Here is an 18,565-nt window from a genome sequence, read left to right as displayed (position 1 = left end):
GACCTCTGTTTTCGTGTAAATATTTGTCCGTTTTCAAGGGCTTCAAGCAGATAAGGGCACGTTGTGTAGACACGAGCAGCAGACTTGCTGCTTTGTATTTTTATTCTGAACTATGAATGAACTGATAAGTTATAAGTTTTCTTTTAATTTATGTTACAAGTTTCTTGCGGCTCCTTCAATTTTTGTTATTTTAAAGCAAATAGAGCATTGTACTTCATTGATACCGCACACTGTAAAATATTTCCAGACTAGGGATGGTGCCGTTCTGTAATACAACTGATGCTCGAACGACACTGAGAAACTGCCGTATAGACCAGATGGGGCAACTATTGCACACTGCATGTAGATTGTACAAGAATACCATCCAACAGGCCTGACCACGTGGTAACTAGTACATTAGTGTTTCAGCAATGTTGTACCAATTCTTATGCCATGTGTTTGTTGCTCGTTTCTATCGGCACTGTTATTAAAATAGCACTGACGACTTTTTTGCGTAATTTTTTGTAATAAAGCAATATTTCGATGCAATTTAAATTTCACGAATAAAAATTAACAGTTCTTTGGAAAAGGTTTATTTAAAAACAAAAAATTTAGTACTGCGGTTATGGCTAACTGAAATTTCCGTTCTTTTTCCCGATTACTAGTAAAAAACAAAAATACCTGTTATAACTGAGACCAAAGAAATACCAAAAAATACCGGTTATTCAGTACTAAAATACCTGTATCCGTTTTAACCAGTCGGTTTCCCCCCTCTCTCCTTGGCCCCCCAAGCAGCCGCTATTAATAACTGTGATACGTATTGAAATTTTGCAGCTGTGCAACACTGCTACTCTCTCAACTTCGCGCAGCAAGTGTTTTGTGCCGCTTGGGCCCTAAACCGGCCCTGGGTCCAAGTCTCGTCGAGCTGCGTTGCTTGGTAGTGAAACATTATGCAAAGGTTACATTCGTCCTTAAGCTTTCCACACAAGTGTATGTACAAATGCTTTAAAAGAAATTAAATATCGAGGATTTTGTTTACTGCACACATACTCTAATAGAAACAGTCACCTGAATTAATGAAAAAGTTGTAGAACCTCACTCATCGCCCTTAAGTTACTGATACTTGATAAATTCAGAAGATAAACGCATTACACTACCAGGCACACTGTCAAACTGAAACACAGGGTGTTAAAAATGTTCCATATTTTGAGAGGTGGCGGTATGGATAAGACAAAAAGTCCAATAAACATGGCTCTAAAATGCATACCTTAAGTGCTGTGAGCACCTGAACATCTTCGCTACTGCGAAACACATCTCCGTCTACTGAACAGTGGTTATGGCTCTTAAAGTATGCGTTTTAGAAACCATCTTTACTGGACATTCTTTTTCTTTCTTTTTTTTAATCCATACTACCATCTGTTAAAATACAGCATATTTTTTAACAGCCTTTATATTAAGCCAAACTTTTTTTAAAAAACAGAATCTGTTGTTATAATGCATTGTGCGCTCTTATAGTTGTGACATTTCATTTTATGCTGCTGTGGATACAAAAATATGCTATAAAGAACATTCATAGGTGTTGCATGTGGCAGCCAGCTAAAATCGCCTATGCAGTTTAGGACTTCTTCCCTCTGCGATGCTATTTATAGGAGTACAGGCTGGTCAGAAACAGTCTGAAAATCTTGTAATGTTATTGCATGGTAGGTTTCACGAATAAATAATTGTTCAGAAAAAATTCAAGTAATTACGCCATTTCCCATTTCCAATTTAATTATCATTGATGTTAGCCCATCAGATCGTTGCGTATGCAGATTCAAGTAACTGCACGTGCTAAAATGTAATGTGCAGACGACTACTGGTCCCGGAGTTACCACTTATTCAAATGTTCATTACTAGTTAAAATATACCTTTTTCGGAAGTGATAAATTTAAGATGGTGAGCAAAAGCTAAGTCTTTTCGGTTTGAGGAAATCCAACGAAGAGCACGTTTGGCGGTATTGTCTCTGGCAGGTTGCTTGAATTTAAGCGCGCAACTACCTGTTGAAGGCAGGAGGTGAAACATTTCAGAAAGAGATACACAGTCTCATAACTGAAGAATGGAGAAGGAGGAGATCCCAAAGGAGTGGAAGTCAGCTACCATTATCCCACTGCACAAAAAGAACAATAAAGGGAACTGTAGTAATTATAGAAGTATGACTCTACTAAGTGTACCATACAAAGTGCTATCACTAACAATTCTTGAAAATCTGAAGCCTTTTGCTGAAGATGACGTTGGAGAGTACGTGGCAGCTTTTCGGACAGGAAGATCAAGTATGTATCAAATTTTTACCAAGATGCAAATCTGAGAGAAGTGCTGGGAAGTTAGTCTTCGGTTCCTAGTAACATTTGTAGATTTCTCAAAGGTGTATATTAGTATACACTGATTATATACATCCTGAGCGAGCTTGACATACCAACGACGCTAGTTAACTTGGTGAAGGTGTGTACAGCAGAGACAAAAGCCAAGGTGAAATACCAGAGGGGGGCTATCCACGGAATTCAATATCAGAACAAATGTGAGACAATGTGATGCCATTTTGCCACAGCTTTTAATTTGCTCCTCGAAAAATCAAGCGCGGAAATGAAAAGAGAAGGTAATGGGGTGGTCCTAAATGGAAGAACACAGCTATGAAATATGCTGACGACATTGCAGCCATAGCGCATTAAGAGGAAGAGATGGCACAAAGCAGCTAGTAAGTTTGGTGTGGCGATTAATATGGAGAAGACTGAAATGATAGAAGTATTCAGAAAGCTCCTAAAAGCGCCGCATTGCAGGATGAAATAGGGAGTATAATCAGAGTGAAAAATTTTAAGTACTCGGCTCTTGGTTCAAGAAATTAATGAATGTATTGTCAATGTGTCTAAAACTTATTCCAGTCAGAAGCAGATAATATCAACAAAAAATCTGTCAGTCAATATTAAGGCCTATAATGCAGTGACAATACTGGTATTATCATATGGGACAGATACGTTAAGCTCCACAAAAAGAAGATGACGAGGACCTGTTGATCTTTGAACGGAAAATCATGAGAAATGTATTTGCACCAACCAGCGAAGAGAACACATGGAGAAGTAGAAAGAACCGAAACTGAATGACCAATTAAACACCACACATCATGCAGAAAATGAAAGTTTGGAGAATAAGCCTCGCAGGGAACAGTGCTAGACGGCCAGAAACATGCTGGGTTTAAAGGAAAACCTGACGGAACTCGTCCAATTGGAAGACCAAGGAAGCGATGGGACGATGAACTGCAGAAAGAGCTTCAGTAGTTGTGTTTCGATGAGAACTAAATCCAAAGTGCACAAGATCGTAATCTATGGGGGAACATTGTGAGGTCGGAGCATGGTCTTCAGGGTCCTTGATCGTATGTGTATATATGTTACTACGAGGGTGATTTGCAAAGTTCTCGGAACGGAATAGAAAAAAAACTTACATCACTGAAACGTTTTTTATTTTTCAATGTAGTCTCCTTGTAGATTAATGCACTTGGTCCAACGATGTTCCAGTGCCTTGACCCCATGTCGAAAATGAGTTTCCTCCAGGCTCGCAAAATAATTCGTCCACCAAGAAAAATTTTGTTTTGGGAGGAGATGGAAGTCTGACGGAGCCATATCAGGTGAATAAGGCGGGTGTGCCAACAGTTCATACCTTAGTTCATGTAATTTTGCCACGGTGACGGCACATGTGTGCGGGCGCGCATTGTCTTGATGGAAGATGACTTTCTTCCTTGCTAAACCTGGCCTTTTTTATCGTATCTTTTGTTGCAATTTGTCCACGGAGGTAGCATAGTATTCTCCAGTAATTGTTTGCCCAGTGGGGAGACAATCTACAAACAGAATCCTCTTTGTATCCCAGAACACTGATGCCAAGACCTTTCCCGCCAAAGGAATTGTCTTTGCTTTCTTTGTTGGCGGAGAATCAGCATGTTTCCTCGGCTTTGACTGTTGTTTTGTCTCTGGGGTACAGCAGTGCACCCAAGTTTCATCTGTGGTCACAAACCGGTGCAAAAAATCTTGTTCGTTTCTCCTAAAACGGGCCAAACATTGTTCCAATACGTCGATTTTCATGCGTTTTTGATCCAGCGTCAAGAGTCGCGGAACCCATCTAGCAGATAATTTTTTCATTTCTAATTCTTCAGTTAAAATGTGATATATCCTTTCAGATGACATCTGGCAAGCGTGAACAATTTCACACACTTTCAATCTGCGATCCTCCATGACCATTTTGTGCACCTTTTCTAGATTTCTGGAGTAGTGACAAATCTTGGCCTATCACTGCGCGGGTCATCATCTAAGTTTTCCCGACCAAATTTAAATTCAATCTTCCACTTGGCAACAGTTGAATATGAAGGAGTAGATTCCCCCAGTGTGCCTTGGTAATCGGCATGAATGTCCTTTGCTTTCATACCTTTCTTTACAAAGTACTTAATCACCGCTCGAATCTCGATTTTATCCATCTTCGCAAATCACTACGCTGGATCAACAGAGCTACATCACCACCACAGCTCTCTTCCAAGAGCACTGACGTGGCACGCAATAGGCAACAGTCCGATATCACGTAAACAACTGTTTGCGCTAGCGCTGTCCTCTCGTGGTGATTCCGAGAAATTTTCAAACCTCCCTCGTACCTGACTGGGTAACTTCAGTGCTGCTTATATCGGAAACAGCAAACCATATCGAACTTTTTCCTTAATAATTACTTGTCGGCACAGCCTATCCTGCAACATCCTTATAAGCTTTTTATACTATTTCTGACCTCGCTGCATAACTAAATATCGTGCAACGCTTTCTGACGTATGGTACGACATACTTTACATGAATTTAGTCTAATTTAGAGTAACTTATATTAATTTTAAACCTCAGTTTTTACATGTCATTTGCGGGTAATTATTCCGCCTTTTTGCACGCGCACTTTTCAGGCTGGACGACGTGGGGCGGTACGACATGCCGGCATTGCTGTCGCTGACGCGACGCCTGACGGGGAATCCCCGCGTCTTCTTCGTGGGGGTTAGCGCGGGCGGCAACGCATTCTACACGTGGCTGGAGCTGGTGCCGCGCATGCGCTCCGTCGTCAGGGCTGCCTTCCTCATGGCGCCCGCCGTGCTCTTCACGCAGCGACACAGCCAGCTCCTGAAGGCCATCGCCTTGTTCCCCGATAAGGCCATCGTAAGTCCACCCCAACTGTTTTGCAAAAGTTTTCCTTAGCCATTCCAGAGATGGGTGCGAAGAATGCATGCAGTTGACTCCGCTCCAGAAAGACGGAGTAGTTAGGTATCCAACAGTCAACCCTCCCTTGCAATTCAGCCAATTTGCGACATGGCTTATTTTCTCCTAATCTGGAAAAATTAACAGTTAAAAATTGACCTGGCAAGTGGGGCTATACAAAGATTTACTTTTATGTTTATTAAACGATACTGCTATCAGATAGATAAAAATATTTAAAAAAAACAGCTGTAGAGAGAAATCACAATATACCAACGGTCGGAACAGTTCCAATATTGGCTTTATTCTTGTCGTATAGGCGCTGTCAACGCAATAACTACAGTAGCATGTTGAATTAACAACTCTGTACTGCAGTAGTGCATTCCACCAGTCAGTTGTAAGCAGGCAGTTTTAAATAGTCTACGTGCAGCCAGAATATGTCAACACTGTTGTGTCACAATTAAAATTGGAGCAACATCTCTAATTATTCGAGACATTCTCCAGAATGTTCTGAAGAAGAGAAAAGTGTGTTTAAAGTTTGTCCCATGTTATACACTCCTGGAAATTGAAGTAAGAACACCGTGAATTCATTGTCCCAGGAAGGGGAAACTTTATTGACACATTCCTGGGGTCAGATACATCACATGATCACACTGACAGAACCACAGGCACATAGACACAGGCAACAGAGCATGCACAATGTCGGCACTAGTACAGTGTATATCCACCTTTCGCAGCAATGCAGGCTGCTATTCTCCCATGGAGACGATCGTAGAGATGCTGGATGTAGTCCTGTGGAACGGCTTGCCATGCCATTTCCACCTGGCGCCTCAGTTGGACCAGCGTTCGTGCTGGACGTGCAGACCGCGTGAGACGACGCTTCATCCAGTCCCAAACATGCTCAATGGGGGACAGATCCGGAGATCTTGCTGGCCAGGGTAGTTGACTTACACCTTCTAGAGCACGTTGGGTGGCACGGGATACATGCGGACGTGCATTGTCCTGTTGGAACAGCAAGTTCCCTTGCCGGTCTAGGAATGGTAGAACGATGGGTTCGATGACGGTTTGGATGTACCGTGCACTATTCAGTGTCCCCTCGACGATCACCAGTGGTGTACGGCCAGTGTAGGAGATCGCTCCCCACACCATGATGCCGGGTGTTGGCCCTGTGTGCCTCGGTCGTATGCAGTCCTGATTGTGGCGCTCACCTGCACGGCGCCAAACACGCATACGATCATTATTGGCACCAAGGCAGAAGCGACTCTCATCGCTGAAGACGACACGTCTCCATTCGTCCCTCCATTCACGCCTGTCGCGACACCACTGGAGGCGGGCTGCACGATGTTGGGGCGTGAGCGGAAGACGGCCTAACGGTGTGCGGGACCGTAGCCCAGCTTCATGGAGACGGTTGCGAATGGTCCTCGCCGATACCCCAGGAGCAACAGTGTCCCTAATTTGCTGGGAAGTGGCGGTGCGGTCCCCTACGGCACTGCGTAGGATCCTACGGTCTTGGCGTGCATCCGTGCGTTGCTGCGGTCCGGTCCCAGGTCGACGGGCACGTGCACCTTCCGCCGACCACTGGAGACAACATCGATGTACTGTGGAGACCTCACGCCCCACGTGTTGAGCAATTCGGCAGTACGTCCACCCGGCCTCCCGCATGCCCACTATACGCCCTCGCTCAAAGTCCGTCAACTGCACATACGGTTCACGTCCACGCTGTCGCGGCATGCTACCAGTGTTAAAGACTGCGATGGAGCTCCATATGCCACGGCAAACTGGCTGACACTGACGGCGGCGGTGCACAAATGCTGCGCAGTTAGCGCCATTCGACGGCCAACACCGCGGTTCCTGGTGTGTTCGCTATGCCGTGCGTGTGATCATTGCTTGTACAGCCCTCTCGCAGTGTCCGGAGCAAGTATGGTAGGTCTGACACACCGGTGTCAATGTGTTCTTTTTTCAATTTCCAGGAGTGTATTATGTTAACCGGGGACCTATAAACGACGGAGAGGCTCCGTCCCCACTGCAGCCGCAGTGGTCCGCAACTCCACGACGACTATCGCAGTCCACTTCACCCCTCTTCACCCTCCGCTGCCCCACACTGAATCCAGGGTTATTGTGTGGTTCAGCCCCTGGTGGACTCCCCAGGGAACAGCTCACACCAGATGAGTGTAACCCCTATGTTTGTGTAATGGTGGTGTACACATACATGGATAACTTGTTTGCAGAGCAATTGCCAACATAGTGTAGCTGAGGTGGAATAAGGGGAACCAGCCCGTATTTGCCAAGGCAGATGGAAAACCGCCTAAAAACCATCCACAGACTGGCCGGCTCACCGGACCTCAACACAAATCCACCGGGCGGATTCGTGCCGGGGACGGTGCTCCTTCCCACCCGGAAAGCTGTGCATTAGACCACACGGCCAACTGGGCTGGCTCAAGTTTGTCCCATACACTTTGACAGTCGAACTACAACTGTGGCAATCTGATCAAAATCCAAAATATGGAAACTTCTAGTCTAGAAAAAAATCACCAAAGGTGACAAGATTTAGTGTTACCAATACAAACTTACCACAAAGTGAGAAAGTCCAGAAAGTCACTTGAAGGGTCAGCTCTTTGACAAGGTAACCAATATTTAAGCTTATGTGATGTGCAAGCTAAACAACACCTCAAAGAAGAACTTTTCTACGGTTTTACATGGTTTTATGATTACTCTGTGCATTGTACTCAAGTGGGGGGAACACTACGTAGAACACCTGAAACATTAAAACCACCATCTGAACTTTTCTCTAATTTTTGTTAAACCAGTCTCAAAACTTACTGGATTGATGTTGTAGGGGGACTAGAGAAGTATCAGTGCAGGCTGCATTGTTGTCAGATCTCCCCCAAGGTCAAGCTCAAGGTTACTCTCCTCCCCAGCCATTCTGCCATCTCACTCCCCCTCTATTTTCCTTCTGCAGACAAGGGAACTGACATGATTTATTATCCCCTCCTTCAGCACCTACAGCATTACCAGAGTTTGTCCTCCCTTTCAAGATTAAACGGTCATGAGCAATCAAAGATGGCAGAACTAATCCATTTGTCCAGGGAGAGACTGTTTGTACCCAAGTAATCTAAGAAAGTGATGTCAAAATATCAAAGCCACCACTTATATCAACTGTTTGAGGTTTTTGTCAGCTATTACTTTAAAGAACTTGGAAGTCCGCATATTGCATTTTGTATTTGGTGGTTTTGGTATTATAACTTCCGTTTTATTAAAGTGTTTTACTCTGAGGAAATGGCATATTGAAGATTTATCAAAATGTCAGCATTCTTGGTACAATTTGTTATAATTAAAAGTCGGTTAATGATATAATGGCGGTCAACGCCTTAAGGACAGCTGAAGATGAAAAAGATGGTCACCTGTTATGTAAGTTCATCATGGTGTCATGGGTAGAAGCTTGCAGTTACAAAGTATGAAGGTCTTTGTTCACATTGTGCTACTTCAAAAAATCTTATATATTCACCTTTGCGATTCTAACACATTTTCGAACTTTGTTATTGATTTAATGAAGGTATGATTTGTAGTATTCGATGCTATATATGTATGAGAGTGCTCTCTCTCAAGGGTGAGTTTTTTCGATTTTGAGAAAATGCCTGAGAATATGGATCAACAAATTGCAAGAATTGTCTTCTGAACATCATGTACATAAATAGTGAAGATTACATGATAATAATTGTTATAAATGACGTGCTGGAACAAGAAGTTTCATATATTCACTACGAATGCAGGTCATGTCAAACATGCACAATGTATGTCAACTGACGAGTACAAGTTGATATACTGTGAAAGTGTCATAGGCAAGCTTCTGGCTGTTTGCTGATTAGGCAGCAATACTTTCCCCATGTATGATGAAATTTGGAGACATACAGTCAATTTCCATTTGCTGTACTAATTTACGGAAATAAAAACATATATACTGATGGAAAAACACTGGGAATAATTGCGCGACGTAAATGAAAGTTGGTAGGCGTGTTTTTACGTCTAGTAGATGATGTGCCGTGATTTTTTTCTGTCAGTGTAGTCAAATCATAATGCCTTCTGTCAATGTATTCGGATCAGCTATACTGTGCCTGCTGATCCATCTATGATACAAAACTTAATCCATTTATGACTTAAGTTACATTTACAACATTTTATGTGCTCTCCACACATAACAATGAAATTCAGTTCTAGTACACATACCACAGAAACAGTGCACACAGATCCCAAAACATTTGTAACTGCTCCAGTAGAAACAGAAACAAGGCAATTTGTTAGAAAGTATAGAATCTAGAGAGACAGCACTCATATCTGTACCTAACATCGAATACTGTAAACATACTTCTATTAAATTAATAAGAAAGTCCCAAATATTTTAGATACATGAAGGTGGAAAAGAGAACTGTAAAGAGCATTATGTAAACGGCGGTATTCAAAATTTGTGACACCATATCTCACTTCACTTTGCTACAAAGAACTTTCCTGACAGATGATCATCTTAGGTTCTCCTGAAGATATTATTTGCCGTTATGCAATTAACTGACATTTAATTATAATCAATCATACCGAGAATGATGTGTTTTTGATAACTCTTCAATGTGTCATTGCCTTGAAACAGCATACTTTAATAACACATGAAACATCCCCTTACAACAATTATACATGACCGTGCTTAAACTGACACACAGTATTTTTAGCGCAACGCAATCTGACTTTCAAAAATCCCTACAAAAGAATGGCCCTGACTAACAATAACCTATACCTTTCACAAATCACTTACCTCACAAAAATCTTTGTTACTCGAACTACTGCAATACAGCGAGCGCCACTACTGCCAGCTAATTAAAAGATTCAGACTACTGAAAGCACTAAATACTGATAGGCATAGTTAGCAAATGAAAGATTTTGATAGAGAACAAACAATGTAATTACCTTAATAGTGTTCGAAAGTCATAAAATATATAGCAGTTCATGATATCCAGTCTTACAAATTTCAAAACTCCGCCATTTCTCTCCCCACATCCACCACTGCTGACGGCTCACCTCCAACTGCGCAACGCTACGCGCTGTTAACAGCCAAGTGCCCAATGCTACAATGGCGAGTATTACAACAATGCAAAGCAGCCATAGACTGCACTCAGCACAGCTAGTGATTTTCATACAGAGCGCTACGTGGCGTTACCAATAAGAAAACATAAACAGCCTACTTACATAGACCCCATGCTCCCCAAAAAAATTTTACAAATTGTTTTTGGCAGTAGCCAATACAGATTTGAAAAAATTTTTCATAATTACAATAACAAAGATATCAAATGCACACACTTATTGATACAATGTTGGTCAAAAGCTAAAATTTTTTTTACAGTCCATTAAGACAGTCCTGATCGTTCATCACAGTAAAATTGCAGTGTTTTTCTCAAAGTCTCAGCCGTAAAAGAAAATACACATGGAAGTAGTGGATTTCCATGCAGCCTTGAAGAAGTAGCGGTGTCCTTCCAACGGAAAGACAGTGCTGACTCTCGACATGCAGACAGGTAATGGGCCACAACAGAGCAAACTCACAGCAGAGTCAGTCGAAGTTTTGAAGAATACTGGTAGGTAGGTCACCACAGAGCAGACCCACCGTAGTCCTGGTAGAGATTGTGGTATTGGTGGGCCACCAGAGGTGCAGACCCACTGCAGTCTTTGTAGAAATAATGGTATTGGTGGGCCACCAGAGATGCAGACCCACTGTAGTCCCTGTAGAGACGGCCAGCAACCATCTGTTGCGACTGTGCAGGTGCACAATCACCATCGAAGAGTCTTGCGGACAATATAGCAAGTCCATAAACCACCACTTGTGCACTCACAAAAAAGTTTTTTGAAATGTCCTTAGAACCAGCAATGCTGTTATCTAGTCCCTTGCTGAATTATCAACACATGTGCAAGCACTAACAGTCCCAACTTCTCACATACTGTGCATATATTATGACCAACAGAAACGTGTGCAGTGAAATGATACTTAATTTGAAGAACTGGTTACAATTACAATTTGATAACATAAAAATACAATAACAAAGGTACAAAATACATCATTAAAGAACATAACAATACAGATAACATTTGTAGTAACACAGGCTTTACAAAAGAATAGAAGTAAACATATACATCAGTGTTACAAAAATAATGACATAAGTACATGAGATAAAGATCAGAATAACTTTTGAAACATCACCTTCACATATGAGCAACAAAACAGAATAAATAATGTCTAAACATCTTTACAAAGTAAATATCATAGTATTAGAAAAATTCTTCAACATAGCTCTCATCAGCTAAACACATAAAGACAGGAAAAACACAAATACACAAGGGTACACAAACAGATAGAGGGATGACACAAAAGGAAAGGACAGGGTTTGTTTTACTGCAGTATTTTGCATGGAGATCTCCCTCCATTCATCATTATTCCCAAAAAGTCCTATCTAAGCCTGCTTTGTGTATTCTGTTCACATCCTCTTTCAAAACTAGTTTTTCTCCACTGCACACTACTTTTTTTTGGCCAAACCATTTTCTTATAGCTTCTCAATGCATTTCCTCCAATTCATCATAGTTAGTTTCTTATATAGTCTACCCCCTCTTAAGCTAACTTAAATCTACTGAGCTCAGATATATATACCACGGGACGAGGCAATGCAGCAGCACATAACAAATTAACACAAACAGCAATGACAAAAATTCAAATTGGCAAAGCAAGCAGCAGTAAAATAAATTAACAGAGCAATTACAATATTACAACTAATATAAGGCAATGTGCAGCAAACAATAAAAATAAATCAGTAGTAAAACTGGCTTAACAGAGTAATACAAAGTCATATTCAGTAACACTATGCCTGGCAACCAGCAGCAGCAAATGAAATAACTTATACCTAAACATGACAAAGCTCAAGCAGAAAAAATATTACACGAAAGACAACAATGCAGATAAGGGAAATGTATATTCACATCTTAATGTCTATGTAATTAAAGTGGTGCACCACAAAAACTTATTCTATAAAAAATTACTGAGTAGTTGAAAAGAAAATTATGTATGCAGTTCCTGTGAAGGGAAATGTCTTTTTGTGCTTCCTCATTTTTTTGGAAGTATATCACAAAATTATTATTTACTGGATCTATAGACAGAAAATATTTATATTTGTACATCTATAAAATTTTATTTTAACCAATGCTGCAGTGCAGCTAGAAACTAGATATTAAACAAATTGAGCAATCTCTCAACTAGAAAGATAATAGATGTAAAAATGTTTCTCAACATTTCATTAAGCATTTTAGTAAATATAAATTAAGAGCTCCACAGTGTAACCATATGTTTTCAAGTTTGAGCGTCTTGTATTTGCGATGCTTTCTACAAAGGAATGTCAATAGTGAGGATAATGGCCTCTTTTTTCTTCTCCATCTGTGCCTCTGGAAGGCACACACTAATGGCTTTTTTCCAGGCGACTGTCGCGCAGCTGGGTGCCCACGACGCATTACGTGAAGGTGGTCACTTAACTTTCTTACCGAAATATTTACGACACCAGTTTGCACTACAGTGACAGTCTCATATAAAAATTTCACAGGTCGATAATTTGCATTACAAATGTGTAGAAACAAAATCCTATAAATATAATAGTGTCCAAAAATTTTCTCCACCATTGTGATACATTCACGCATTTACACACATTTCATAACAAAGTACGATTCTTGGTTTCCAACATCCTTTTTCACAAGTCAGAGTCCCTAACCACTACTCATTATTCCTTACCTTATTACACATATACATATTCGTCGACACTTCTTCAATATTTCATCATAATAAATACATAGCATAATCAAATTCCTCATATAGCATCAGCTTATTTATCATAAACATACCTCAACAGCATAATACACATCGTCGTAGTAAAAATAACATCAAACACCTCAGTCAACTCTCAAAAACGTCGTAGCTTTCTGCAATAATGTCAAAACCTAAAAAAAAATACTCTGCTCATTTCAATAGTGTCATCTACCTCAAACGTACTTTAAAAAAATCATGCTCCCTTACCAAAGACATCATTCAAAGCTCTCATAGTATCACAATGGTTCCGAAAAAATATGAACAGTTCACAAAGTACAGACAAAATACAAGTTCATAAGTGTGAAGTTACCCAACTGTGTAATTGCGTAAACATGTGTCACTGATGTTGTAAAAAAAATGTTTATCTCTCAGTTAAATGATCAGATAGCTGTGTAATTTGTGTGTTAGAGGAATATGGTACCGATGTGTAAAGTTCTATAAGCAAATACCATATTAGCTAGGGCTCCTTGTGCTTGCCAAACACATGGTACACAAAGTAAGCATGTACCCCCCTAAGGACTAATGTAATTATACCCTCAGGTGTTACAGATTACAGCTATGGAATGAAATGTATCACGGAAAACCTTTGTATCATTGTACTTCAAATATCTTTAAAAATAAATGTTTTAAGTACAAAATTAATCACTCAAATACGTGTACTGTAGCGCTAAACTGTGCGTCTTGTTGTAAGATAATCTCTGTGGAAGTGTCATAGTTATCGTCCTCCGAAAGCTAAGTTTTGCAGAAGTCAATGTACTTACCTCATGATAAACAAAAGTGAAATGCTTGGCGTATAGATATCTTAGTTATTACGCTTATTGCCGTGATGAAGAAAGTACTGTGCTGTAACATATTGTTGTGCTACGGAAAAGGCTGTCTCATTGTAGCTATACCGCAAAAGTTACTACTAAAACATGTTTTACTTTCGAGAATAATTCAGAAAAACTGTGCAGATATAAAACAGAAACACCGCAAAAGCAACATTGTAAATTGTCACTCATTACTAGCGTAGTGATATAATCGTGTAACTATCAAATAAACTAACCACTGTGTCATCTGGTATCTCTCAGAAAGTACTTTAAATAAAGAATGTATTTTCAAGTAAACCAAAATGTTGCATTTAAATCTCATTGGCAGTATATGTTCTAAGTATGTAAGCCTGATAAGTCGTTACATAATCGTGCAACTAACAAGCAAGAATGTACAAATAATAACACTGTGTCGTCTGTTCACTATAACAATGCATTCGTAATTTCTGTTTAAATAAGTTCTCTTGGTTCTTGACTGGATATTTAACTTCAAACATTGTTTCATGGTAACAGTTTCTAAGTCTGACAAAGCATACTAGTAATGTAAAGTGAAAAGTTATATGGCAAAGACAAAGTTGAAAAACAGATTATCTTTCAATAAACGGTTTTACATGTGAAATGAGGTGCAAATCTTTACCCTTTCTAGTACACAGTGTTTCAACTTGAACGCAATTATCATGCGGTATACGCCGTTATAGAATACTGGAATTTTTTCTGAAGGTTTTAGCGTCAATGTTATTTTTCTCTGAGCCAGCCGGCGCACATCGTTGCCTGCGGTGTGAGTCATTGTCTGTCTCTTTGTTGGCGCGTGTCGTTATTGGGATTAGGAGACCTAACTTCTACAAATTCACCTTGTCGAGAGGGCCCAACCCAGTTTGAATCCCGCCAGTTCTGATGAAATTCATGTCTGTCGTTATGATTATATCGTCTGTCGTCGTGTCGGTAGTTCCTGTAGTTTCTTTCTTGTCGGTTAAGTGGTGGAGAATTTCTCCCTGAATTATCACAGCATGGTGGACCGTTGCGTCTGAAGTTATTCTGTCTCCCGACATAATAATAGTTCTGGTTGCCATATTGTCTGTTTCTATGATTGTCTACGTCATATTCATTACTGCGGAAATGCGATCTTTCTCTGTAACTATTACTCTGCCAGTGGTTGTCATATGGGTGGTGTCTGTTTTGTTCACAATTTGCGTTGTAAGAATAGCCTTGTCGTGTCCAGTTATTATTTCTGTCATTACAGAATTGTGACGGATGTGACCTGTAATTGTTGTCTTCCTGTTTTCGCGTTCCGCGATTGTCAGTGTCAATTTCCAGTTCTTGTAACAGTCCCTGAAAAGCTTCAATGTCATTTTTGCAACGTCCTGCCAAAATAATATGTCGTAAATGTTCAGGTAGTTTGATTAAGCAAATGCGGATGAGGTCTGAGGGGCTGTATGGGTTTGAGAGGTACTGGCTTTTGTGCAACATGTCTTCAAAATATTTCACAAGACTGGAAAATTCAGATTGTTCGCAATGTTTCATCATTATGATGCTATGTTTTACTCGGTCTTGTGTAGCTTGAGACCAATATGCTGAGAGGAAGGCATGATAAAATTCTCCTTCACTGTGGCAGTCATGAATGACCGATTGCATTCTTACAGCTGGTTCATTCTCTAAATAGCCACACATAAATTCTAATCTGTGCTCTAATGACCAGTTGGGAGGAAAACAATGAGAGAATTGATGGAGCCACGCTTGTGGATGAACGTCGTTGCCAGAATTCTTAAATATTTTGAATTTACGTGTAGTAATGAACAGCTTATAGTCAAAATCATCGTGTCGGCGAGTCGCACATCGCTCATTGTTACTTCGTTTCGGCGGTTCCATCTCAAAATTCAGTGCGCCTTGCCAATTTCTTCCATAATTTCCGAAGTGTCTTGTGTTATTATTTTGTCGTTGTTCCGTATTTCTCTGTCCCTCTTCCCGTACTGGAGCGCGAGTGTCCTCTGAAATATGTAATTCTTGTATTACTTGTGCCAACTGATCTTGTACTTCCCAGATTTCTCTTTTGTACTGTGTATTGATTTTATTTTGATTTTGTTTGAATTTTCTAATTTGTTCATACTCTTCAGTGTCAGTGAAGGCTACAGGTCTTGTGTCATTCATATCATCATCTACCTTTGTAGATAAGTTAGTGAACTGATCTGAAAGTTCGGCTACTTAATCCGATAGTGAAATTATTTCCTCTGTGTGTTTTTCTGAACCAAGTTTCAGAGTGTCCATTTGTGTTGAAATCGTATCTACTGTGTCCTTTAAGTTTTCCTGAGTTTTTGCAAGTTGCGTAACCGAATCGGTAGATGCAACTGAGTCAATTTTAGCTTGCAAGGTGTCGTGATTTTCATGAACAATAGTTCGCAGTTCTTTTATGGCTGCTTCGTGATTCTGTAATGCATTTTCATGCCGCGAAAAAATAGGTTGGAAATGCTCACAAATTTGTGTTTTTACGTCATTACAGACTTTTTGACATTTCGATTCGATTTTATGTAACTCAGTAGTTAAATCTTCACGTGTTTGTTCAAGTGTGCTGTCTAACTTTTGAAGCTTTTTCTGTGTTTGTCTCTGATTTTTTTCCATTGTGTCTAACTGTTGCTGTGTTTGTCTCTGGTGTTGTTCCATTGTGTCTAACTTTTGAAGATTTTGTTCCATTGTGTCTAACTGTTGCTGTATTTGTCTCTGCTGTTGTTCCATTGTGTCTAACTTTTGAAGACTTTGTTCCATTGTGTCTAACTTTTGAAGCTTTTGTCCCATTTGTTGCATTAATTGTAATAACAATGCACTGGTGTCTGAAACATGTTGCTCAGTGCTATTCGGCAATGCATTTGAACCGGCAATATTAGCATTTTGAAAAGCAGGAAATGTGTCTTGACTTATTTGAGAAAACGGCGAGGACGCAAAACGTGAATCTACAGTATTTGCAGGATTGTGTCCTGTCATTTCGGATTCCTGAGGCAAGCTGTTGCCGACCGATCGATCGATAATGCTTCCCTGTTCACTAATTGTTTCACTGCCTACACCATTATTTGCAACCCGCTCCATTTCCCTATGCTCAATTACCAAATTACTACTTTGAACATTAGTTAATTCATTACACGGTGGCGCTAACACACTGCTTTCGACTTCACTGTCATTTCTCAGTTTACTTTGGAGCCTAGTATTACGTTTTTCACACGCCATTATTGTCACAATATTTCACACGAAAACACAGAAAAGCACAATTTGAAGAGCAAAATAAGAAAACACATTAACATAGCATTGAAAATAATATCTCGTTAATTGCAAGCGCAGCTGCGAAATACTTGGTGCATATCTACATGCATGCCACAACTGTTTTACTGTACAAGAATGAAAAACTACAATTACAAAGCAAATTCTCTCTACAATTGCGCGCTAGCAATAAACAAAGGCTGCACTAATTGCACAAACTACAAGAAAAAAATCAGAAGATTCCAGTGAGGTATCCTTGGCTAAGGGTCGACATATGAAACGTCCCCTTAGAACAATTATACATGACTGTGCTGAAACTGACACACAGTATTTTTAGCGCTACGCAATCTGACTTTCAAAAATCCCTACAAAAGAATGGCCCTGACTAACATTAACCTATACCTTTCACAAATCACTTACCTCACCAAAAACTTCGTTACTCGAACTACTGCAATACAGCGAGCACCACTACTGCCAGATAATAAAAGATTCAAACTACTGAGGGCACTAACTACTGATAGGCATAGTTAGCAAATGAAAGATTTTGATAGAGAACAAACAATGTATTTACCTTAATAGTGTTCGAAAGTCATAAAATATATAGCAGTTCATAATATCCAGTCTTACAAATTTCAAAACTCCGCCATTTCTCTCCCCACATCCACCACTGCTGGCGGCTCATCTCCAACTGCGCAACGCTACGCGCTGTTAACAGCCATCTGCCCAACGCTACAATGGCGAGTATTACAACAATGCAAAGCAGCCACACAGACTTTACACAGCACAGCCAGTGATTTTCATACAGAGCGCTACGTGGCGTTACCAATAAGAAAACATAAACAGCCTACTTACACACGCAAGATGTAAGACTAAATTCACCAAATACGAAATCCAATACGGCTTCTCACAAGCTCCTCAAAGGTCGACACTGCACCTGACCATGTCTGACACAAGTGGTCAGCTACATCATTATAACATCACTTCCTTCGCCAGTTTGGTGGAGACATTCTCTCCCACTTATCCACAGTGGAATTAATTGTTTTTTGTAGGGTTGGCAAGAATCTAGGAAGATATGTAGCTGCCAATAGCAAAGTTGAATATAATAGTCAACTTACTTATTTTCAGATCATTTACATGGAAAGTTTGACTTTACCTCATTCCCTGTTAGGTTATAATAAAGTCCTCGAAATAGTGACGACAGTCAAAATTTAAAACAGACTGAATCAAGAAGACGGCCATAAGAAGCAGGTGAGCTATAAAAAGAACAGTGTAGTTGCAAAACCAAGAAAAGGAGGACTTTAAGATGTACAGTGACATTAAGTAGTAATCATGATCAAAAGGCAGGACGTAGTCAAAAGCAACGAGAAAGGGGCCACAGAATAAAATTAGAATCAATAACGAATGGTAAAGAGATG

General features: G+C 40.2%; 1 protein-coding gene across 4 annotated transcripts in view; it reads left to right on the top strand.

Moving 5' to 3' along the window:
- Window positions 1-18,565, top strand: part of LOC126194796 (lipase 3-like) — a 172,709-nt gene that overhangs the window by 95,719 nt on the left and 58,425 nt on the right. For all 4 annotated transcript variants that reach the window (XM_049933104.1, XM_049933105.1, XM_049933103.1 and 1 more), the window contains exon 5: window positions 4,937-5,183. In XM_049933104.1, the coding sequence (XP_049789061.1) occupies window positions 4,937-5,183 (247 nt within the window). The remainder of the gene's footprint in view (window positions 1-4,936; window positions 5,184-18,565) is intronic.

Source organism: Schistocerca nitens, chromosome 7 (genome assembly GCF_023898315.1).
Source record: "Schistocerca nitens isolate TAMUIC-IGC-003100 chromosome 7, iqSchNite1.1, whole genome shotgun sequence".
NCBI lineage: Eukaryota > Metazoa > Arthropoda > Insecta > Orthoptera > Acrididae > Schistocerca > Schistocerca nitens.
The sequence above is the reverse complement of the archived record's forward strand: the minus strand, read 5'-3'. Positions and strand labels throughout refer to the sequence as shown.